The 26526-nt window shown below is 34.7% G+C and overlaps 1 protein-coding gene across 9 annotated transcripts in view; it reads right to left on the bottom strand.

The window, feature by feature from the left end:
* WDR72 (WD repeat domain 72) overlaps nucleotides 1–26526 on the bottom strand; it is a 125940-nt gene that overhangs the window by 72179 nt on the left and 27235 nt on the right. For all 9 annotated transcript variants that reach the window (XM_087743351.1, XM_087743349.1, XM_087743348.1 and 6 more), the window contains 3 exons: nucleotides 25621–25841; nucleotides 24084–24279; nucleotides 6629–6834 (listed from right to left, as the gene is read on the bottom strand). In XM_087743351.1, coding sequence (XP_087599477.1) covers nucleotides 6629–6834; nucleotides 24084–24279; nucleotides 25621–25841 — 623 coding nt within the window. The remainder of the gene's footprint in view (nucleotides 1–6628; nucleotides 6835–24083; nucleotides 24280–25620; nucleotides 25842–26526) is intronic.

The following is a 26526-nucleotide window of genomic DNA, read 5'->3' as shown; positions in this document are numbered from 1 at the left end:
TTTATTTTAGAATTATTAGAATTAGGTAGAGCACTTACAAGGAAAATCAATTTGGCCGATCTACAGAAGAAATCACATTTTAGGGACTAGAACGTAGTAACGGTAAAATGTAAGATATGAAAATTCAAACTGTATATGACTCCATATCCAGAACTAAAAGGAACAATCATAAGTGGAGAATAAGATATCATGAACAGCACTTCAGTAGGATAGAAACTATATGTTTCTATCCATAAGGATATGTCCCTAAAAAACAAAATACAAACTTTGCTAGTTTCCAAAGGGCAGAGAAGGGAATTGCAGCATGACAGTTGAGGCATCAGAGAAGATGAAGAAGAGGAAGACAGTAACAGCTAGCTTAGCTTCAATAAATGGTCTTTCAATGTGAAATACTTCGCAAGGACTATTGATATTAGCCTTAGAATTATTTCTATTAGAACACTAACACCTTCTTTAGCTTTAGCACAGGGTCCAGTTAGTTGTCCAGGCAGGGAAAACAAAAAATTAGAGTCAGTCTCCTTCAGTATAACAACAGAGAAAAAAGTTTGTAGAAGTATACAGAAACAGTGTCCAAGGCATTGAAATAAATAGTTAAGGCTTATTCTCAGATTTCTGTCAGCCCGTGTTTCTTACTATCCACATCTGCAAGAGTAAAATGTGCTACAATATCACAATGGAAGCTTTTTGCTTTCATTTTGCTTTGAGGTAATCAATGAAGAAAACACTGAAATCAACAAATTCTTGACTTGGTGGACCAATTCAGAAAACTGCAGTAACTTTCAGCAAAGCTGACATGTGGTCCAAGCTATCAATATCTCTCAGGATCATGGTGCCTTTCAACTGGTACCAATTTAATCTCATAACTCTAAACTTCTTACTTCACTGTAGTTATGTTGCTACCTTGGTCCCTTGATAATAAAATCCTTAATTGTGAAATTTCACAGGAAACGTAGTACTGAAATGCTTTGCACCTGAGTTACAGGAAATATATATACACATATATATATACATATATATATACACACACACACCTTTGTTTCTTCACTCATTTTCCTATTACACTTAATTCATATACTACTAAATAGAGCTTCTGAACACCAGTCCCAGTAAAAAAACAGAAATACCCTGGCAGCAACAACATAAAGGTTACCAACTTTAAGGAGAAATGTTCTACTACTTTCTGTTTCACTTTGTTCTTAATAATCCACTTCATACAAATGATCAAGACCTGTAATTCCTCATAATAATACTCTAAATATTACAAAAGTAAAGAAATAAAAGGAATCCATGTCTTACACACCATTGTTTATGGTACCACTCCTGATTTCATGTTTGATAAGTATTATTTTGTATTTGTGCTTGTAACTTATTGCCATTTTTCTACCAATTTTTCCATGAGTAAGATTTAGCTAGTAGTGATTTTCCAGGCTTCCAATAACAATTTTATTTTCAAATTGCATCCTTTACGATACTAAAACAAATAACTACTATTATCTTACAGTTTTCATTTGTCTTTCACTTATTCTGTGCAGCAACATAACAAAGTAGATATTTCTTATATTATTTATAATTTCTGTACATTCTTGTTTTAAGCAACTATAAAAATATAAACTTTGGCTTTCCTACTAAGAAAATACCTCTTTCAGAAGCATCTTGCCTTTACATGTTTTGTTTACAGCAGAATATGTATGCTATTACATTCTTTAGAACAACTAATACTAGGTACGACAATTTAACATGTTTAACATGCATTTACAAGTGTTACAGTAACTGGTACTTAACTACTTCAGTCATAATTATTTCTGATAACTGCATAAATCAAAATGAGTTTTTACAGATCTTGTGTAAACCCTTATTTAGATATTTTGACTCTACTTTCTGCACCATACATTAATGCTCAAAGAACAGTACTTTAAGAAATTGTCGAGTGAATATATCAAGCAATAAATATACCTAACATTCCTATAAAAGTTCATATGTAAATAAGTACATTTTTCCCCGTCACCTGTCTTGTTTGTCTTATAAATAAAATTTCCTTTTTCTTGTCTAGCTCTTCAGTAGTATAATTCAGCAGTCCAAGGTTTAGCAATTATTGCACAGATTTTAAAAGCTGCTCTTCTTCCAACATTTTTACCCAGAAGAAGCTTTAATTACATTATTGAAATCACTAGAAATATCACTGCATGATAAACACAGATTTATATCCAAATTATTTAAGGCTGAACAGCTAGGAAACTTTCTAACAAGAAAGGTTTCTGGAACATCAGGAAAACAATTCCCAGACATATCCAGCTTTTTATGTGCATCAATGAAATCTTCATATGATGCACTGAAGCATTTTATTTTTTTCTTAAACCAGCTTTTCACACAGCTCTAATTTTCAAATATAACTATGACTTAAAGGTATAATGAGAGCCAGTTCCATATAAACACCATGAGCACACAATCTAGCATGTAGTCTATTGTAATTAAGACCAGTGATTCAATACCTATTGCTACTGGCCAGGTATCATAGCAACCTTGTGTCGCTGAATACTGCTGGAAAACTGTTCAGCACCAGCAAGACTATGCTTCAGGAAAATCTACAATGGCACTACAGATTGTCAACATCTGTGGGGGTTGTTACAGGGAGAACAACAAAGAAATCTGTTTTAAAAAACCCTATGCTTAGAAAATTGACAAGGATAGTACAGTAGCACTACAAAAAAGGAAAAAATAGAGATGAAGGAAAGACCATTTTTTGTCATTAGTTACATAACTTATGCACCCACATCCTAATATCCATCCATATAAGCTGAGAGTTGAAATAACGCTATATTACCACATTATGTGTATCCACAAAGTACTGTCTTTTTTTTTTCCTAAACACAAGCATCATTCATCACCAACATTAATCTGAAAATAACAGACCCACTTTAAAAAATAATATTTAAACTTCCACAAATGAACTCTAGATAGTCTTGTATAAATCTGCAAAAAAAGAAAAAAACACGTTACTATGAACAAGAACCCAATATTGATTTTTCTGCGGTGCAGTAAAGCATCTCCATTCTATTTGGCTGCTGTCAAAGCCACTCTTTAACAGCTGGAGTCAAATTGCACTATTTACAGCAAGAGCCCTTGTCAAGTGGACCATAAGTATTCTAACAATACACTATTCAAATGGCACTTTGCCACACAAATTGCTGACTTGATGAATACCCTATGTCAATGACTAAGGCCAATATAAAAGTTTCATTTTTATGAGAGGTTTTACATTCACGTATTAAGTAAAGCTTTCTTCAAGAACTATTATGCTATATATTTTGGGTCTTTTGACACTGAAAATAATTAAAATCTGTTTAAATATATCAAGGGGATTTGACAACATTAATATGGATCTTGTGTTAACTGCATTTGTCACACTCATCTGTTATTGGTACTCCCACTGGCACGTGCAGCACAATAAAAGAATTAAAATGGTCAAAACACCATGAAATCAAAGCATTCTGCTTTTGTATCTGTGATTTACATGATGACAAATGTTTTGAAAAAAAGCCTTTGAAGCTGGACGGCTACGTGAGGATATTTTTCTTCTTAGGATGGAGTAAAGAGAGACCATTACTTTGCAAATGTTATTTTGTCTTAAATATAATATCAATGATAAAACAATGTAATAATAAACATTAAGAAAAAATACTGAATCTTACTTGCAGACTTTCATGTGGATCATCTCATTGTACAAAATAAGGATCACTTACAAGTGTAATACCAACAGAACAGAATAGCTACCCCTCATTTTTTCTGTTACATAAATCAGAAACTGAATTCTTAAAGCGGCTAAAATTAACCACATTTCTACTTAAAAAAAAACCCAACGATGTTATTAACGATTGAGCGTGTTGTTAGATTTCCAATACACAATTTGCCAAAAAAGCAAATTGATAACGAAATACTCATTGTATACATGCATACTAAAACCTTTTGATAATCTGGAAGTTTCATCGAAGTTTCATCTCTGTGGTCATTATACTCATATTAATATGGTATGAAATATTGAACTCTCCAATAGCCACAGAACTCTCACTAATTTCACGGGATCTGGATTTCAGGAGACTATTTCAAGAAGCTAAAATACAATGACCCAAAAGAGTCAATACAGCAATTTTTGAAAAACCTAAAAATAAAGTTTCCTGCATAAGAACTAAGAAAAACAGCAGACTTCATAACAAGCCTTCATTTCAGTGGTAACAAAACAGTGTTAAGAAAAGCTACAGAGCTCCATGCTCCTTTTGTGTAGCCCGCATTGGGCTTCTGGAATAGCATTAAGGGGATCTCTATTGTCATAGTCTTCCCAGGTTTAGCTACACCCTATACATTTAGCCTCCAGCATCTCCCACACCAATCTACAGAACCTGATCTAATGGGGATGGAGGTGGGAAGAAGCACCAGATGTAATGGATGATGGATTTTTGATGAATGAAAAGTGGTTTCCCAAGTATAGAACTTCATTTGTTAGGAAATTAGACTAAAATAACATGACTATAATGACAAAAAGAAGGTGAAATAAAAAAAAAAAAAAGATATTTTGACAGTCAGGGAAGTCTAAGAGACATCAATAATATTCTCTCAACAAGAAGTTTTCAGTGGGACAAGATAATTAATGAACAAAATTTAAACAAGAAAATGGAATATTTTATTGAGAAATCAGAGCAGCCGAGACTTATGTCTGATCAAGAAAGCGCTATAAATTATTACAACTCCACTGCTGCCTATTGTGATATTACTTCCAATTTAAGATCATGATAATCCCCAAAGCATGTTAAACTCCACACTTCAAAATTTAGCAAAAAAATATTTTCCCATATTCCATGAGCAGCACGTTTTCTTTCCAGCTACTTTGTTATATCCATGCAATTTTCAATGTAATAGGTATGACCGAAACTACACTCCAAACACAACTACTATAACTTTTTCTGTTGTTCCTATTTAAAAAGGCAAGGAAAAACTATTCCTTTTAATAAACTAACAGTGAGATCAGATTCTGTGTCAATGGCCAACTAGTGCACCATCTGCCCCACAACATGCTCAGCAGGATTATGCTCTAATAAGACTTTTCAGAAAATGGGATCAAAAAGAACTTGAGAAATCAGACTAAGGTTAGTAAAAGGTCAAAGACAAATATTAAGAGTTAAACAACAATCATTATAACCTCAAAGTTATAGGTAAGTTTTTAGGTACAATAAAGAAAAAGACCAGAAAAGAAAATTCAAGAATGAGGACTTGGATTAAGCTGTACTTTATCAGACAGAATGTTGGAATATCCAGTATTTCATTTACCATAATTAATAAAGCCAGAAAAAGACCAGAGACCATTCTGAAGGCTGTTTCCACATGAGTTGAGGGAAAGCATTTTTCATCTTCCATACTCGTGGGAAGATATTTTTATCTACATTCAGGGTTAAGGAATAGCAGACATAACTTCCTGTTTATTGCAGAGAATGGAATTCCCAAACCCCATTAATTAAAAAGTGGTAAACATGAATAAACAACATTGAGTCCCTATTCTTAAGATACACCCATATCAAGAGCTCAGTGAATATATTCACTCCTGATGCATAAACAAGGTTTTCAGAAAAGTGTATGTACCATTACCTTCTAATCTGAATAAGGTAATACCTACTTCATTTAATTTAGATTGTATTAAATTTGAGACAGTTTTAATAACTGGTTTTACATTTAGCAAATACAGGCTTTTAAAATATCTACAAATAACTGAAAAACATAGATATATCTAGGCCACAAGCAAAAAGAATGACTATTGCATTTTCAACCTTACTTCTCATTATATGGTGTCTCTGTACTCATTTTCACACCTTTAACAGCACATTAACTTTATTTTCAGTATGGCATTTCCATCTATTATTTTTTGAAAACAAAGAAAGCACATCTTTTCCATCAGTTGCAACTGTTTAGTTTAACAACCTCTGTAAAAAAATTGTTACATAAAGCTAAGTACAGTGCCTGACCAAATCTCTCCTGAAGACTGTCATACCTATTTGCAGCCCAGTATCCCACAAGAAACATCGCCATCCTCTTTTTAACCTATAAGGTGCCAAATTTAATTGCACTAATATAAATGTAAGGCACTTGCACTCTGTTCTGCAATGATGTTAACAGAAAACAAATACCCAATAAAAACTACGATTGAATGAGAACAGGAATCTGTGGTTTCATAGAAAAGCAATAATGGAAAGGCTAGTAGCATTACGCCATGATGTGCTTTTTCCTCAAGACATATACATCAGAACTGGTGGGTTCAATTGTTCTGAGGGTACTGCTAATAGATGCAGTCATAAGTCAGAGGCATAAGGAAACAGGATCTAACTATGGGTGCTAAGTCTGAGGAAAATCCTTCTGAGATGATCTGCTGGTGACCTTGCATAAGGCACTCCCCCCATCTTCCCCATTTGTTCTATGAAATGGGGTTGAAGGCATAAAGACTGAGCCAGTCAGAACAAGGCTTTATAAACTTAAAACCAAGCCTCCACGCCATTTATACAGGGCTATGCATCAGTGAAGGTGAGAGGGTAACGGATTTGGATCGCAAGTCATTGCTCTTGAGAAATGCTCTACTCTTCATTCTTACCTTATCTGAAGATTTTTCTGTATGAGTAAGATTGTAAGAGACCATGCCATGCTTATAAGAGCTAGAGGGTTTGTATCCAGCATTTTTATTTCTTTTTGACTCTTGAGATACAGGAAGTAGAGCATCTGCCACTAAGTATTCTGACTCTTCAATGGAAGTAAGAATTGCTTTTGCTGTTTCACCTGTTTCATGTCGTTCCAGTGTGCCTAGAGGAACAGAATAGAAGATGTAATTTTTTCAAGGAACTACACTATTTCATATTTCAGCATAACTATCATAGTATTAACATAGTACATGTCATGTGAGCAGATAAATCATGAAACATTTACAGATGAGCCAACTCATTCCTCATTTTTGAACCTTAAAAATATAATTTTACACAAGAGTATTCTACAGCATTGCTATGTTAAAAAAATAAAGCTTAATTTCTAAAGAAATCAATTTCTAAAGAAAATGCAGCAAATACCTTAGATTCAGACTGCAAGAAACTTATTTTGTATATGTGAAGTCAGATACAGTTTTCAAAAGGAGCAAAGGAAATTCAAAAAAATACCACTTGCCCTAACTCTGTTCAAAACAATGTCATTTGTTTTCTTCTCACAAAGCCCTCACAGAGCATCTATATCATTAACAGTGTAAACAATAACACATTTATGTAATATTTTAGTGCTGTCCTCTAGTGTTCTAGATTACAAATAGCAAGGGAAAGCTCAAATTTTTCCTTCCGTTCCTAAAAACCATCTTTACCTCTGATGCTTTTTAAACACATGAATATACTACGTGTAGCTTAGTGGTCATGAATATGAATACAATGTTTCAGAGACTATTTCATCACTTATGTGGCTCTAGGCAATCCGATTCCTTTAACCGTTATACCCAGTTATATTATTTTAGTAAGAATTTGATTTAGTCATAATTTTAGTAATAGTACGTAATGTATAACTAACATTAAAGATATCTAAACTGAGCTTAAATGTATTTGAAATGAGCTCCTATTATATACTACACATTTCCTATAGGAATTAAACTCATAAGAAATTGCTGAAATGGCATGTTTCCTATAAATATCAGAGATAAAAGACATGTGAAGGATTTAAAAAGTATTAAATATCTGCTATAACATGAAATGTTTTTTTCCCTTAAGTTTGAATTCTTTGTAGCCTCAAGTAATACAACATGAATTTTCCCTTTCACTGCTACCAGAAAAAATGTGTAACGGTTAAGTTCTATCAGTAACACCTGCTAAAAATATTGGACTGGGATTGAGGGATCTCATACGATAAGTGTTTGTGTGTGTATGTGTGTATAAAATCTCTTTATCTGAAATTATTTCTCTGAAACTCATCCATTTCTGTTCACTGTAGTATCACCTCTTATTTATATGGCCGAGAGTCTTTGAATTCAGAGCAGAAGAAAGTAATGCAACTGATTTTGTCCCTTACAAAATCACCTGAATACCATAGATCATTATAATAATGCACTGAAAAAATAAGGATCAGCCCCAGTTATTCTGAATAGGTCATTTTCTTCATCCCTCCCCAGGGTTTGCAGCCAGTGTCAGGGATCGTTACAGAACTGAATATTTACTGGAAGAAAAGCAAGTTGCCCACAGATCTTTACAGTCGGACTGTCTACGAACACTTCAAAATAATACTGACTACAAAGCTCCCAACATTGCAACATTTCAATACTTCAGGAACACAACTATGTTAATAGATGCCTACAAGGAAGGATTATACAATTCATACTAGACATGAGTAAACACACATTCTTAAAAGTATTATAGTGTTTGCAAAGTTAAGAAATTTGGAAATAATACAGTCACTCAGCTAATATTATTTTGGTCTCTTTATATGTCCAATGTAGTCTTTCAAGCTATAAGCACGTCCTATTTCCTCACAGAACTCCCTGCATCATTCAGAGCCAAAGATAAACAAAGGTCACCAATGAAGTAATCGTTCTCCCTTGTTGTTAAGTTTGAAGGACTAAGCTTTCTCTACTACCTTCTGCAGCAAGACCACTATGCAGGGAATATTTATAGGTATACACATACACGTGTATCCATCCTTGTTTTCTGTATCATTTTTGTCTGTGCAATTCACTACTAGAGTACTCAAGTGCTTCAGAAAGACTATTATCATAAAACCCCTGTGAAATTACAGGGTATCATGTTATTTTTATGGTCAAGGAACTAAGGCAGAGATACAATAAATTTTTAATAAATGCAAGAATTTTGGGGCCATGGTATTAAATTTCAAAGACCTTATTATACATACACTTTAGCATTAGACAGAACTTCAAAAATGCAAAACGGGTTTTGTCAGTTCCAGATGCATCTATGAGCACCTCACCACCAGTCATCCCTCAGAGCCAGACTATCCTGTGGAATAATCTTGTGGATATACAATAGAATACAATCACTTAATTAAGGCTATCATACTACAGTGGCAAAAGAGGATAAAACCATGTTTCCAACAAAAATCAAGATCTGAGTTGCCTGACTTTTTATCCTCCTATATATGCACATACACTTAGGAGTAAAAATGAAAATATATTTAAGACTTGTGTTATTTTCCATATATCAGAGCTTCTTCCCTGGCAACAGCTTCAGAGCCAAGTTTTCAACTTCTGATTGAAGGAAAAATCTTTAGTTGAAGAACAAGAAAGAGACCAGAAGAAGTGGTAAAAGTTACAGAAAATGGGGACAGCAGTATTTCACCTTTGAAGACCATGGCCTGAATGGAATAAATGGGTAGCCTTAATGTATGTGAAAGTAAATTAATATTTTATGTTTTACACACCCCCCCCCCTTTCATTTTCAACTGCTGACAGATGTGCTTCTACATATTATAGACTTATGGATGCAAACTGAACACTTCTGCTACCTACCAAAGTCTTTTCTAAGTCTCAGCGTCAGGATCATAGCATAGCAAGTATACCATTTTGTACATTTGGAGAAGAGAAAATTAACTTCTCAACCAAAAAAAAAAATCCCTTCTGCGTTCATACTAGGCAAGAAATATGACTCGGCCTCTCACAAAGGAGTTACATTCTTTTTTTTTTTTTTTTTTAAAAAGCATATTTATAGACAGGAACATTGAATAGAAAACAATGCCCTGGACAACCAGCTTAGCTTCTTACTTACAGAAGGCTATGATATCATAAAATCAATTTCAAAAACTTAGAGTTCCTTCTTTAAATCATTTATGTATCATTCATAACAGCTATCTCAAATACCTTATAAGTAGCACCTTCTAGAAGATGGTTCTTTTCTTAAAAACACGCTTGCTTGCATATACTTCTTAATCATGGATCTCTGTATCTGTGTGTATATACATGTACTGATTTATGCATACATCTGGAGCTGTAATAAAAGGGCATGAAGTGCATAGGAAAATGACTGTGATGGAACGGGGTGGGTGATCATGAAAGTATTGCAAAGTATTTATTTTATCCAGTGTACTTTACAGTTCTGAAGAGCTCAAAATACTCATTTGCAGAGTGAGTAGGTGGCAGAGACAAAATAAAGGAAGATATCTGTATTCTGTGATTCTTGAATACATATTTAAGAGAAACAAAGAGGGGGTGGGGGAGAAGGATGGAGAAACATGTGTATGTGACACAGATATTCAGACCACTGCAAGCAGTCAAAAGGATACTGGGGCAGGTTGGTTATTGTTCCAGAAACAGTTATTAGGAATATGTTGTCTCTGGTTTTAAAAGGAAAATAAAAAGAGTAAGAAAAGAGCCTGTACATGGGAGTACAGGAAAGAGGACAGAAATAAAGACAACTCTCAAACCTGAAGTATTTTAAACACAAATGAGCCCAAAAGCTTTTGATTGGGGAGCATAAAATAACAATGGATGAAAGGGAAAAGACAGGGTTTCCTATGTAGCAGCAACACTACTGCTATGACCCCCTAGTATACATACAAAATACAGGAAAAGAAAGTCTTTATCTCTCTAGAGCTGTGACCATGGCAACCAAGTCTCAGGAACAGACAAGAGTGGAGTATTTCACTCTCCTGGGCAGCTTTGGACCACCAAATGTGACCGGCTAGAGACTGTTACAACATCTTATTCCTCTGGACCCAGTACTACAAATTGTGTCTCTTGGTGTTAGCACTGTCCACACAGTTCTCCAGGTTCTGCTCTTACTGAATGATGTGTTTTTACTGGGGAGGTCATGCATATTATCCTGCCTCAAGATGAGGTATTCACTGACATCACATGACTTGCCGTATCATCAGGCTCCAGTGCTTTCTGTTTGCTGTCACAGCTAAAGTATTGAAAATCCTCAATATTGCTGTGCTGCTGTGGCCTAGTAACTCAGCTGAATCTTACAGCATAACAGTGATCTGTGAATGAAAAACGGTTTCAGAATTGATTTTATTTAAAAAGAGCACATGGTCAAGAACAAATCCTTTTCTTTACTAGTAGTCAAAACAAAAAACTCACCTTTCAGAACAAGTATCATCTGTAATATTAGCTGTTTTATTTTCCGTCAAGATCTGTTTTGTTTTCTGTCAAGATCTTCCTTTCCATAAATACCTATTTCATCCGAAAAGAAACTCCCACCCACTTTCTTCTATGCTGGTAGAGTCAGGCAAACAGAAATCTTATGTCCCTCACTAGAAGATGCTTGAGTTCTGCAAGTCTACCCATCCTGCTCCAAGACAGTGGTCAAGCACTTCACCTAAAAAATTTCCCCTAACTGCTAGTGCTACCACTCTAATATCAAATGGCCCAAAACAGATGGAACAAACATTGCGTTAAGTAAGCACATGTATTTCCAACCAGTATCAAGACAAAAGTAAATGCAATTTAACAAATAGAAATGGGATAGATCAAACAAAACCCAGCCTATTAAAATCTAATAATCTTTAAATGGATATTTTACATATAGTTATAGATTAACAACGGAGATGCCCTGTGACTACAGCAATGTACACCGGAGCATGTAGAGTGTCTTGGCAGAGACTCCATAATGATTTTTGCATTTGGAAGATTTCTGTCATGTAGTCCAACTGCTATACATAACTGATGTTCTTCAGAATATACATTTTCAGAATAGCATTAGCAAACTATCATCAGAATATCCTTCAGCTAAAGAAAGCAATGAAAAACAATTCAAAGAAAGGTACTGGAATATCATATATAACGCAGGTTTACATATGTAGGTGAAAAGAGCAGTTCTCCAATGCAGCCAGTCCTCATCTCAGGATTTCTGCTGCAGACACAACACCCCAGAAGAAGGAACATTAAAACTCCCCTGTTCTCTCCCTGACTCCATCTAAGCTATCCTAAACAGCAAAGGACAATAATCCTGTAACAGGAATGGCTGAGATACTGTAAATATGCTAAACTGGGCTGAACAAAAGAAGTGGCCAGCTCTGAACTTGGAAGAGATGTGAGCAGTTTCTGTCTATTTCTTTATTACCATCTGACACATGGAATGAAGATAAGAATCTGTCCCTTAATGTCTGGAATGAAAACCCTCCCTGATATGAAGTCTTCTGTCTGACTGCACTGACCGTGTCAACCAGTTCTCATTTCCACTGTTTGTTTGGGGTTGGTTTGTTTGTTTTTTTAATATATATAATCTTACTTCATTATTAATAATAAGAATGAAGATCAATTATCAACCATAGGAAATGGACCCTTTTAAACACAGACGCATACAGCTCAATTCCATACATGTTCCACCTCATATGCAGTACATAAATGTATGTATACATATAAAGATACCTGACTACTCTCAGTATAAAAAAGTGTGTCCTTAGCTTCTGCAAATTGGGCAAACGATGACATTGCCTTTTTCCCCCCCCCCAAGACAGACTTTTCCACTACCTTTTATTATTTTCCACTTACCTTTTATTATTCTACATCAATAAGTAGTTACTGAAAATGACCGAAATTTAGATAACTATGAAATATTCAAGTGCAAGCTACAGACTGACATGAAGCTTACATGCATAAAATATAAGATGCCTTAAGAAAAGGCAAAACATTAGTTAAGTTTTAAGTTAAGGCTGACAAAACAAACAAACAAAAACCCAAAACACTAAACTTCCACAACACTTATATTCATGCTTAGGACTTGTTTAGAATAATTCACATTTTCAAAATATGCTAACAAACATTTCCTCATCCTTTGTGTCTTTTAGAAAGGGATTTAAATGACAGCATAAGATATGCAGAGAAACTACACTAAAATGGCAACCTTCCATCTTATTGCATGTTATCATTTGTACCATATATGTTACCTTTAACATACCTTGAATTTCTTCACAGAGCTACTTTCTTAGAGAAAGACCGTCTAAATCAGAAATTGTTTAATGTTGCATTAAGTGTTAATTGTTTAAATGTTACAGTACTCTTGGCCCAAGAAGTTGTCTTGTCTCAGTTCAATAGTGCACAGCTGGGTTAGCTCACTCCCTGCAGGTTCTCCCTTTCTCTAAGGATGCCTCTTAACCATGAAGGTGGAGGGGGGAGAGAAATCAAGAAGATCTCAGCCCTCATGGTGTCTGCCCTGACTATTAATGTTGAAGGTCAGACCATGACCTAAGAACAGAAGAGCTAAATCACTAGAGCCTTTGTCCAAATACGAAAAGCTCCCTACAGGGGAGATACAAGTCTTTCACAGTCTTCAATTAACTCCTCCTAGTAATGCAACAGGGTATTTAATATTCGAGCCATAGTTTTGTAAGGGCTATTCTTTATAGTTTCACAAGGGATGATGAAATTAGGTGAAATATAACTGTTTGAGAGATCACTGTTAGGAATATCAAATGAGACCTATTTGTCCTAATATCAGAAAGAGTATGCCCAAAAGGGGTTTTTGTATAAGCAGGCAGACTTTAGGACCCATATTCTGGGTGCATTCACAGATGTACCTGACTTACCTGACTTAAGATAAATATGTTATTTAAACAAATTGTTTACCAATATTATATTGTGTAATTCTAAAATGAAAGAAAGCAAAGATATTTTGTGGGTGTGAATTGAGTATGTGTAGAATGTGTGAGTGTGTGTACAAGACTGATTGAATGACAGGACTTTTTTTTAAAGCACAGGGTTAGACTGAAACAAGAGAAATTTTACTCAAACCTCAGAGTGTCTTGGAAAAAAACCACAAAAGTTAATGAAGCAATTGGTCATATACCATCTCTTCCTGAAAAACTTGCATTTCTCCAAAAGCCTTGAATGTTTTCATTCACACAAATAATGGCAATTTTATCAAAAGTTTAATTTTACTACCCAAATATCTAACAAGTGTTCACTAAAACAATTCTATAAGCATTTCTATCAAGTAACACTTATCACAAATTGACCATTTGGCACTTTTGAAGATTTATGGTTTATCATCAGTTAAAGATGAAGTTCATTGCCCTACTCACATGAACTGCATAGAGATCGATCTGGTGCCCCTTCCTAACAAAACCGTTTCACAGTTACTGCATCTTAATCCTGGAAATATATAAATGACTTGGATTTCTGACCAGGAGCATAGGATCCTCCAGGCAAACTTTCTTAGCCAGGCTTTTTTGCTCCCAAGCATGTAAAAAATACGCATGTAGTATGGACGTAGTTAGCAAGGACTCTAAAACTGAGTTTTGCATCAGCCCAGATCTTTAAGCTATGACTTTGACCCTAGCTACACCACAGCCTCCAGCATATGAAACACAACCACAGGATTTATCAGCTAGGCCACACTCACCCACTCAAATCTAATTCTGACCAATGACCTGAAGAGAAAGATGGAGAGACAGAGGGAGAGAAAGGGAAAATGAAAGAGATATCAAAAGAGACTGTAAATCACTAAATTTTGCAAGGACAAAAGGGTCACAGGAGTGTAATTATTGTTGCTTCTACAATTATCTAGGCATAAATGTATAGTAATTAATGACCGACTTTACTTTGATACAGTTCTAAGTTTCATTAAAACCGTACATTTCCTCACAGCCACCTGCTGAAACCTAAACCTTAGTTTTTTAAACAGTTTAAATCACTAATTGCTTTCAGAGATGAGAAGAGCTGTCAGACATACTAAATGAGGGTCTACTTAAAAAACAAAACAAAACAAAACCCTACATATTCTGCAACTCGTGTGATACTTGCATAGAGTTTACCAGAGGTTTAGAAGACTTATTATGGTTGGCATCAATTATAAAAATATTGGAGCATATATAACTACATACAAATTATCTTTAAACAGTGTTTGAAAATGTTCCAGCATGTTTGACCATTAATATGATCAAAGGTTTGATCTATAACACCACTACGTGCAGAGTAATTTCATACTCTCCACAGCAAGGATGCTTCTGAAATTGAAGAGGTTTTATATAACAGTTTAAATTACTCAATGTGACGTTAACATCACAAGAAATATTTCCAGAGTATTTCTGAACTCCTGTCTATTTTTTATAAAGATTTTTTTTTGCAATAGAAGTTATCATACAGATGGATTTGACTAATGTTAGACACTGCATATTTTATGGCGGCTGCCAATCTCATTAAAAGCCCATTTTAATTTACTGATACCTGTGTAGTTTTTCAATGCTTGAGCTAAACTCTTCTGTGCTTGACAGCTACTTTAAGGTGGTGGAATTTTTTTTGTTTCTCAGCAAAAGTGTTTCAAACCATTTATCATTCATGTTAAAATCATGAAAAACACATGGGTGTTTCAGAAAATCTTCATGCCTTAAAGTATGGACTCAAAGCTGAACATTACACTTCTGTGAAATTCACTGTCAATGCTGATGTCTTGTTCCCACCACAATGACAGTTTTAACTGAAGCACCATTCCCTTTTCTGTTTACTGAAGCAAGAGAGGTCTATACAGAATCCACCCCACATGACAACATAGAGAAGTCAATCTTATTACAGTGAATGGAAGTGATAGTCTTTCACTTACCTCTATTAAAAAAAACAAGCTATAAACACATAGAAAATGATGTATAAGTATCAACATGATGCTAAGCTTGCAAAGACAAGTAGTAAAAGCGAAGAGTCTCTGAATTGAGGTAGCAGGCACTTTTATGCAAGTCTCTGGCGCATTGTATACATTAAAACGTGTTTTTTAAAATTATGTAACACCTAGAGCGTTTAAGAATAATGGCATAGAAAGCACTGTCATTTTTAGGATTCCTGCTTTGCTTAGATGCAGAAGTTAGAAGCCCAGACAATCATAACGCTTCTGCACTTGACAGGAAAGTATTGTTACTAAGTACTCAGATACTGTGATAACAAACATGGCAAAATACAAGAAGTAGTATTATATTCAGAAAAGGATTCAAATAGGGCACAAACAGGGAAAGCAATCTACATTAAACAGTGTGGATAAAACAAAATATTATATAAATATTTATTTAGTAATTGTCCTCAAGAGTTAAGAGGTACATGAAAAGAAAACTAAATGCAGAATTGCACAAATTAGATTTGCACAAATGGTCTTAACCTTAACATCTCTGGGCTTTTCAAAGCTGAACTTCATAAACTTCTTTTCCTTCAAACACATACCTTAAGTGTAGTTAGTTATAACACTGTACTTTCATAATATGTTTTTGTCTTTTGTCATCTATAGCAACTCAATTTTATGTAGAAAACTTTAGTTATGTCCTTTATTTTTAATTAAATTGTCCTGTATGTAATTAACTGGTACAGAATATTAACACATAAAAGATAAGGATCCATAAACAATTCAGAGGTGAGGATAGTCATCGAAAGGAAAATCAAAGTCAAGCAGGTAATTAGCTTAATAAAAAGCCTATTATAACATTGATAATCACATATCTTATGAATTATATTTCCCAGCCAGTGCACATTTCAAGCAGGTACAGTAAAATCATCACTGCCATTAAGAGAAACAGATTATGTACTAAAAATCACCACGATCACCACAGCTCTTGTACAGATAGCAAGCACAATGTGGAAAAAGCTGCACTGAATTTGAAATTAATATATGAATAATTTCTCTAAAGTGTTTTGTAAAAATGTGTTAGATATTTTCAATCAGAAAAATTAATGGAGTTTCTTGTTCCTTAAGGACTGGATCATCCTTCAGATTATTCAGCGCTTTTGCAAAATTAAGAAATCGGGTTTTGTGTATAAAAAAAAAATAATTGCCCTTTGTATGTAAAAAGCAAGATCCCCCAGGCTAGGGGCTCAGAATACGACACCAAGTTTTTTGAACTTTGCTTTTAGAGCTCACAAACCGTTTTTAAAAAACAGCTTCTAAACAAGTAGTGAAAAATTGTAATGGCACTACTACAATAACATGTGAAAGCACTTTTACTGGTCCTCTGAAAAAGAGGAAAGGAGAAGGTTTTCTGCCTTTTGGACAGATCTCCCTCACCACATGGGGTACTGTTTACACCAATACTGTGAATGCAAGCGAGCCATATCTGTACTTGAATTTATTCTAATATAGCATATTACCAATAACACCAGTGACAGTGTCATAGATAACAATACAATAAGACAATCCCCAGTGTCTTCAGATAAGAAGCCTGTAAGACAACTAAGCCACCACGTCTTCTCAAACCAAAGTGCAGTAATGCCCCAACACATCTCCTAATTCACATGCCTTAATATCTTGCATACTCTCTATTCAAAGTATTGCATCTGCCATCTGAATGACTTAACTGGACACAATCTTCCAAAAACATGGTTAGCTACATAAATCCAAACTATTATTTATTGATGGTTTTGACCCTTTCTAGTAAAGATTGGAAGTATACACTTAATTTTGACTATACAGGAGACCTGACCTCAGCAGAAATACTCTTTAGGCATATGTTTCAAATTTTTTGTGTGTTGGGGCTAGCATCACGCAAGGAAGTTCTCAAAATCTACATTCCCTGGGTGAGTATAAAAATACAATGTAGCCAGTGTAAGGTTAACCCTATTACTATGATAACTGAACAAAAAGTTTTATTAAGTGATGCTATTCTATTTTTAAACTCACACTAAGCATGTTGTAAAACAATAAAACAGAACAAGGCTTGCAAGGCAGAAGAAAACAACAAGAAATTAGTAGATGATTCATTCTGCAAGCATGAGGAACTTCAAGGAATAAATTCATATTAAACTAGTACTAATTGAAAGACTAAATCTACCTCTGATGAATGAAGATTGCTACCTATGAGCAAGGAAGATTGCTCTTTAACGTCGACCTATTCTTTTCCTCACTACATATTAGATAGAAATGTGGCTCAGCGGACATGCAGCCATATGCTGTATACAACAAGAAAAAAAGAACAGAACACTGATCCTTTTATTACTACATCTTATCATACTGATATTTACCTTTTTTTAAAAAAAGCAAAGATACCAACTGCTTAGGAAATGTAAAAGCAATATAGATAACAGCTAATTTCCTTATTGAAGTGGATTTCAAGTGGTGGCTATTGGAAGAAATATTCTGCACTTTAATTAGAATAAAATTTGTTATTGATTTTCATATTTGTCTTCTAGCACACAAGTTTGGAACATATCCTGTACACATGCTATATTAATATTCCAAATGTATTATTAGATCAATATTTGTCGTCATGGAAAGATATTCCACTGTAACAGAAAGTTGCCATATCCATATATTAAAATTTAGGCAAAATACATTAAACTACACAGTTATTAGGTCATGGCTTCTGGATTGTTTTCTATATCACTACCCACATGCATGTGCAATAACAACATTTAAACTTAGAATAATTTTACTTTGTTGTGTAAACCAAAGGACTAAAAGGATGGGATTCAATTTGTCTTATTCTAGACCTGTAATAGCAGCAGGCAATTAGCTTTGCTTCCTCCCCGCCCTTCTTTAGACTCCCCTTGTAGCCAATGGGGAAAAGATACAGACTTTTACTTATTCCTACTTCCTCCTACTCATTACAAAACCAACTAGCTGATAGGTAGAGGTCTTAAGTATAGATAAAAGTCTCAAGTTAGATAAGGTAAATTCCACTTGAAGTCAACTATACTCTTGATATTTAACACATTTCAGCATAAACTATGCTGAAATGCCTATTTATTTGGAATAAAGTCAGCCCATTGTACTCAGGCAACTTCCCATTGACCACGTAAAATAAGGTATCTTTGGCAATCTCATGAAGAGAGGGGAGCAACGAGTTGTACATGAAGCAGTACTGGCTTAGATTTTAATCTGTGTGACAATGTTTCTCCCATCCCATAAAGTGTAAAAAAACTATTATGAAAGCCTGCTAAAAGACAACTAAAATATTTTTAAAACTTCAGAATGCTTTTTGAAAAAGTGTGTCAGCCTCTGTCATAGGAAACTGGACAATGAACTGTTATGCATAATGAAGTCTTTCCTCTGCTTAAGGGGTCATCCTCTTAAGTTACCTGGTAGAAGGACAGTTTTGGAGCTAAACTAGTATAACTGGAAGACAGTCATAGGTACTATATGCCCCTAAACTTTTGTAAAGTTATCTATCAAATTCAACAGAATTATTGCTTACTCTATAACAGTGTAAACATTGAAAAAATTCATGGAAATTCCTTAATCCACAGCCTCAAATTATAAACAGACTGGCTGTTTTCCCAGTTACCCATTAACTCTAGTACAGTAACACTGTTTAGATTTTTTTAAAACTGCAAACGGTGATATATGAGTCTGACATGAAATCAGGTCCTCCACTGACTTTCACTTAGAGGCAAAGCCTCAGTCATGAAGCTAACTGCATAGCCAGAAGAAAAATAAAGAAAAACAGTTTCTGACTATAGAAACAACAAAAACTTTATCTTATGTCCGTTTCCATTATGGAATCCAAGCACAAGGCTACCACTTAAACTTTATCCTATTTAACTGAGTCAGGGAACACACTCACAGGTAACTGTATAGGCAAGTGGTACTATGCATGGCTGCCTGTTCATTTGTCAACAGATGAAAATCATAATGAAAGGCTGCTGTGTTTCTGCAGAGGTTTGTCTGTGATGCCGTATACATCTTTCCTGTACATCTGAACAATGCTTTGTCTGCCTGAGTGGCACTGAAGTACCTACCTAGCTCTTGATCTAGGTCAGGCCAATTTCAAGAATTAACGCCATGACCTCTCATGTTCTCCTGCAATACAGATACAATTCACATTAAACCAATTACAGTATATCCAGGTAGGCTTTCCCAGGTATTCACCCTAGATGGCATCTTTTAGTTACCAATGCATAACAAGAATGAAAAGAAATTAATTTGTTAATTGCTAATGTAGCAAATAACTGCATCCCTTCTTGTGTTACAGCTGTTCCTTAAGAGGTGGTGATTGTAGCTCTCATTCTTGCTTGATACTAGCAACAAAAGATACAGAAACAGGAATTAAAAACCACACTATTAACTATCTGCACCCTTTCTGAATATGTAATATACATGAGCAGTGGCATCACAGAATCATATTTTACTTCGTCTTTAATTTTTAAATAGGCAGCATTTTTAAGTCTAAAGGAGAGACAGTTAAAAATATACTCTGATTTTTGTCTCTATGGTACCATTACAGTCCTATGCTATTAAATCTCACTGATTTACAAAGAATTCATTATACTTTAGTGTGAAGTTAGCTAGCTGTACTAAATAAAGTTACATCTGAGATGTAATTCTGTCTCCAGACCGTTAACTTCTTTGGGCTGCTTTGGGCATTGTATGGTGATAGAAACTATTAGTTCTTACATTGTTGAGTGCAGCAATTTGCATTTTGGCCTAGCATCTCTATAGAATTAATGAGTCAAAGTCATTTTCCATGTTGTTAAGCACACACAGCAGCTGCACTGAATTCACTCCACAATATTTACTGTCCAGAAATCTAGGGAAGAAATGATTGTTTGGTCGGGGTTTTGTTTGTTTGTTTTTTTAACTAAGAACCTCATTGCATCACACTGTGGGGATAAAAGTATCCCCACTGTCAGGAGTTAATTCAAAGGCGTACACTGCCTAAGTACCATTTAATCCTGCAAGATACCTTTCTGAGCACTGCAGACCTAGCCTTCTTTAACACCACTCATGGAACTGCCTTTTCTCAGGCCTACACAGATGATGATTTTAAATCAACAGCCAAAAATTTCAACTTAAAAATGACAGAGTGAATTATTTAGAAATTATTTACTTAGCCCCAGAAGTTTGGAATACCTGTGACCTGTCAGCACTATTTCTAGTTAATAGTATATGTTCCATGAAGTAATAAGAATACTGAAAGGCTGAAAAAGTAAAAAGCTGGGAACTTGCACAATTTTTTTTTAGATGTGGGATACCTGAATCTTCAAAATTTTTTACCAGAATACACACTTTCTGTGAAAAATCTAAAACAGAGAAAATAAAGATCTTATGTTTATCTTTAAAGTGTGAAAGTTAAGTACAACACATAACCCCCCTTCTTAGTGCACAACACAAGAACAATTCTGTTGTACACTTCTATCCTCCTGCAGACCCTCATGTGCAACACAAGTCTTACTAAAGATATGCCTTGATATGAACTAGTGTATTTCTTCATGATGCCTCTACAGCTGTAAAAACAGCTTTGTTAATAATTCAACTTTTAAAGTAACTTTCTGTGCTTTGATAGATTAAATTATATTCTTTCTCATGTCATTAGCATAGTTATTTTTGCTTAAAAAGTTTGAGTGGTTTTTTTGGTTGGTTGGTTTGAGAGGTTTCTGTGTTTGGGTTTTAGTGTGTTTTGTTTTGTGTTTTTTTTTCCTTTCTTTGTTCTTTAAGAAGGGAATTATGTGTTGCATTGACATAATATGGGGTCCCCTTAGAATCCAATGTCTTGCCAAGAGGTACATTAAGACTTGCCACCTTGTGCGCTTTAACCTTAATTCACATCATAGGAGCACCTGAGGAGCTGTTACACTGTATCCTACAAATATAAAAACACAGACTATGATGGATCCATAACAAATGCATTGTAAAAGTATCATTGCATGCTCAACATCAGTGTTTTGGAGATTTAATATCTCGTCTATTTCCTTTTTTAAACAAAGTCATTAAGTTCTGATAGAAAATAACTGATGCAAATCAGTTAAAAATGATAGCTATGACAATAGATTTATAAGGAAACAAAATATTCTGTGGTTCTTTGTTACATTTATTTGCTCAATTTTACTGCAGAGTTTCAAATTCTTTGGTTAAAAGATGACCCTACAAGAAATGCTAATAAACATTTACGTATAAAGACCTTCATGGATGTCTCACTCTCAAATTGATACGTACTTCAGAAACAGCCTATGTACAGCTATATGTTTTTGAAAAATGTATTTTTTAGCTGTGAAGAAAACATTCTATATCAAGATTTCCCCGACCTATATTTCCTCAACTGTTTTCAACATTAGTTTTAAAAGAGCAATGAAGATGTAGATAGAACAGCTGGAGACTAGTAGCATCTTTACAAACTTCTCCATAAAAATGTGTGTATTTAATGATTGCTGAGCATTTAGATGCCTGCTTTAGTTTCCCTTAGTTACAACAGGGATCTAGTATGATATCTTTCCCTTCTACCTTTAATACTTCACCACTAGTAAAGGTTACTTTCTGGCAATTGCTACAAAACAAGCAGTTAGGCAATGATAAGAATCAAATTAATTTTTCATTTTTGGTGTTTTATTTACTTTATGCTAAAGCATGGGGCAGATATAGCTTACAGGATTTACTGTTAACAGAAATACAATTTGCATAAACAAAGCGGAGGCTGCCATTACAGGGGGGGAGTAATCATGAGATCTAGTAATACCTTTAGGAACAGAAAAGAACACATTGGAGAGGAAACATTCTTCCTTTTACAGAGAGGAGAAGAAAGTAACAATTTTCAATATTGCAGATGTGCTGACAGAGACTAGGTAAAATGAAGGGATTAGAGGAATGACAAGACAGGAAGAAGGATCCCAAGGCAGTACTGCTCCACAAACCTTCCAGAAAGAGGATTGAGCAGACAGGTAGAACCCATGTCCCCTCCTGACTGGAGAAAATGCACTGAAAACGGTAATAACATGCATCTACATAACTAGCGGAACACAAATAAGAAGAATCTTAGATATTTAGCAGAAAACAGAATTTAAAGTTACACAGGAAACAACAAATAAAAGCAGGATAACAAGTTTAGAATATCCTAACTCAGAGTCTAGTATTTACTTTTGAAAATTCAACCCAGCAGTGCAACTAAAGCTAAAATTCTAAGCAAAACCATCACATAGTCACTCAGCAACAATAAGACAGCAAAGAAAAATAAGTACAACACTACATACAATCTAACAGTCTCCCCTAAGGTCACACGTTCTCTTCTTAAGTTTTTATTGATGTTTTTGAACAAAAATATTTCAAAGAATTTTTAAATCTCAAAATGCAATGCAAAAATATGTGAACTTCATAAGAGAACTTCATATTTTTTTAGCAGCTGTAGGAAAAACACACCTGTGTAAAACAAGGGGTTTTAACTGACTATAATTGTTAGTTCAGTTTAATTTTATTCTAAACTTTTTTTAAAGAAGCAACTCAGTACATTCGGGAAAAGAATAAGTACCAAAGGCATTTCCTATGCCAGTAGCTTAATGATACTAAAGACCATACTAACACAACAGGCTAGTAATTTATGCTGTACTCATTTTGCCAAGTCCTTCATTAAACACAGATATTTTGTACTTTAAAACAAGGGACTTTTTTGTCCAAAGCAGACAGCCTAGACAGCATGTTGCAATAACTTGTAAAGTAAATTGCGACCTTAATGTTACATTACTAAAACTGTGTTTTCATAGAGTACTAATATGACGTGCATTTCAGTGGTTCTAGACTCGTTATGCACTTCCGTCCTCCCTGGATCTCTGAATTGCATGGAAACACTGTACTGTAATGTCTAGTACCATTACAGCTTCTAACAGTTCCGTTGGTCAATGTTCAAATAACTACATTTATTACCCTTGTGAATCAGCATTACACTCTCAAGTCACCTGGGAATCTACAGTTTAACCTGAAACACTCAGCTTTAGTTCTCCTGACTACACAGCTGTGAGCTTTGCAATTATCTTCCACTATTAACTGATTATCAATTAACACAAACGGTTTCTCAGATTATGATTTTGCTGAAGAAATCAGAACTTTGTGCTCTAACTTGGGATTGTTAGGACTGAAAATTTCATTCTTTTTAATAACTAAAAAGAATAACTTACATTTTATTTATAGCTTCCAGAAATATTCTACTCAATTCACTGCAATGTCAACTAACCATCTGATTGTCAGGATCTGACTTAAGCTATTGTATTTTATTAGTGACATACCTTGAACCATATGAAAATTTTATTTCTTGCTTGTTTATATAAATGTTTAAACTCTAATTAATACATTCAATGTGTTAATATTTCTGCTTTGGTCTTCTATAAATTAGGTTTGTATAACACCACACGACAGACAAACAAAACTTAAGGAAAGTGAACAAAAAAAACCCCTCTGTGTTATTACCTGTTTCAATTTCCCAAACATAAACTGAATCATCTTCACATCCAATAATTAGCAGATTTTCAACAGGGTCAAATTTTATCTTCTTCACAGGAAACAGATGCTTTCTGGCATGTAAGAGACATACTCTCTTCTGAAGGTGTAGAATTGCTACTGAGTGATCACTGCAGACACAGCACACTATGCTGTGATCTTTCAACTGCACAACAGAAAGAACTTCAGTTTCAACACTGTAACCACAGTCATAACCACATCATTTTAACAAGCCTGGTAAAAGTTGTCCACTGACTTCTTTCCCAGAACACACTTATTTTAGGAAATGATGTTTTATTTCACCCTACATCTCCAACTTGTTTTTAACAGGCTAGGTGTACAACTGATCTCCTGACCGGAAAACACATAATCTCCTCTGATTTTTAGATTTTTTTAAATAATAATAATTTAAATACCATTTATTCACAATGTTTAGCCTATCAAAGCAGTTATTATATATCCAAATATACAGTAGCAGTTGTCCTAGAAGAGAAAGTAGTAAAAAATTACCTTAAACCAAACTGTTGTTCATGCCATATAAAATTATGTCTGGTCTTGTGACACAAAAGCCAAGGGCAATGTATTTCTAACAAAAAATTGGGTATGTTACAATTTCATTTCACACTATATGGATCTGATTCTGCAAAGCCTTCCCTTCCTGCAAGTAATTTTTGGTGACACAAAGGAATTCACCCTATGGAAAAATTCAGCCTTGTAAAGAGAACTGAAACACCATCGAAGCAGGCATTAAATCCTACCTAGTTTCCAGAAAAAGGGCTAAAGGGAGCCTTACAAGCATTAAGAACTTATGCCATTGCAAAACATCTTTTGGACTACTTAATGTTGGCTCGTAAGTGAACTCTGAGTCAACCATAACTATCAAATATGTCTTCACAGGCTTTTTAAGAGGAAAAAGATTAAATCCCAGCCCCAGAGAATACAATGGGGACAGAATTTTTCAATAAAATTTCATAAGAGCATTCAGTACAGTAGATCTTCTAAATTTTTATTTCAAAATTCACTTAAAGAAAAACATACAAAATTATTCTAAATCTCATAAAACACAAAAGGATATATGCAAAGGACCACAAGGATATGTCAGGAACCAAAATCAAGCAAATCATTTAGATTAAAATACTACTGGTCCAAATCTTTTCTTATTGTGTTCAAACCCCTAGCCTTACTGATTATACTTTTTAACTTCAGATTGACAATCACAATATTAAAAATGGTGACTAGAATGTTAGAAGCTTGAATTTAATATGTCACTACTTTAGGATAATTTTTCTGAATCACTGAAATTAAACACTAACAAGAAATCAACCCCTTGAAATTAAAAGCAGCTTTCAAACAAGACAATTAAATGAATGTAAATTAAGGATAAACCGCTGCAGGATAAAAGTATTGCCAGATAGTTTTTTCTCTCACAAATATATATACACACACACACACACAAGTATATAGAGGGTTTGGGGTTTTTTTTAGCATTTATTATGCTTTTACTTACTTTGTAGTTCTCTGGAGATCGCAAGAGCTCTTTCACTGGACCAGACTGCAGACTAAATTGCTGTAAGATACCTCCAGTAAATATATCCCAGCAGATCACAATAGAATCCTGGCCCCCTGATAACAGCCAGCTTGGATCAAATCTTACTGATTTATCATGTGGATAAAGTAAACAAGTGACTCTGCTACTATGACCATTCAGAACCTTATAAGGTAGATTATCTGAAACAAGATGGTACATATATTATTTCTGTTCTTTAAGAATAGAGTTTCTGTATTTTACAGTACATTTGCTAAAAGTCAGGAGATTCAAAAGACTAAATCCTTTACATGGGATTAAAGAATTTTGGACACGTTCCTAAAAGGGAGGACAAAGGTCTGCACTCTGAGCTTCATCTACTATTCCCTTCAGCTGGATGATCTTTTAGAGGGAAAATGACAGATGACTACTTGTCCTGATTTCAGCTGGGATACAGTAAATTTTCTTCTTAGTGGCTGGTATAGTGCTGTGTTTTGGATTTAGGATGAGAATAATATTGATAACACACTGATGTTTCAGTTGTTGCTAAGTAGTGCTTACACCAGTCAAGGACTTTTCAGCTTCCCATGCTCTGCCAGGTGCACAAGAAGCTGGGAGGGAGCACAGCCAGAACAGCTGACCCAGACTGGCCAAAGGGCTATTCCATACCGTGTGATGTCATGCTCAGCATATAAAGCTGGGGGCAGAAGAAGGAAAGGGGGGGGGGGACACAATCAGAGTGATAGTGTTTGTTTTCCCAAGTAACTGTTTTATGTGATGGAGCCCTGCTTTCCTGGAGATGGCTGAACATCTGACTGCCAATGGGAAGTAGTAAATTAATACCTTGTTTTGTTTTGCTAGCATGCATGGCTTTTGCTTTACCTATTA

Source organism: Nipponia nippon, unplaced genomic scaffold (assembly GCF_047370975.1).
Source record: "Nipponia nippon isolate SJK-2023a ecotype South Korea unplaced genomic scaffold, ASM4737097v1 scaffold_9, whole genome shotgun sequence".
Lineage (NCBI taxonomy): Eukaryota > Metazoa > Chordata > Aves > Pelecaniformes > Threskiornithidae > Nipponia > Nipponia nippon.
This window is presented reverse-complemented; position numbering and strand designations above follow the sequence as displayed.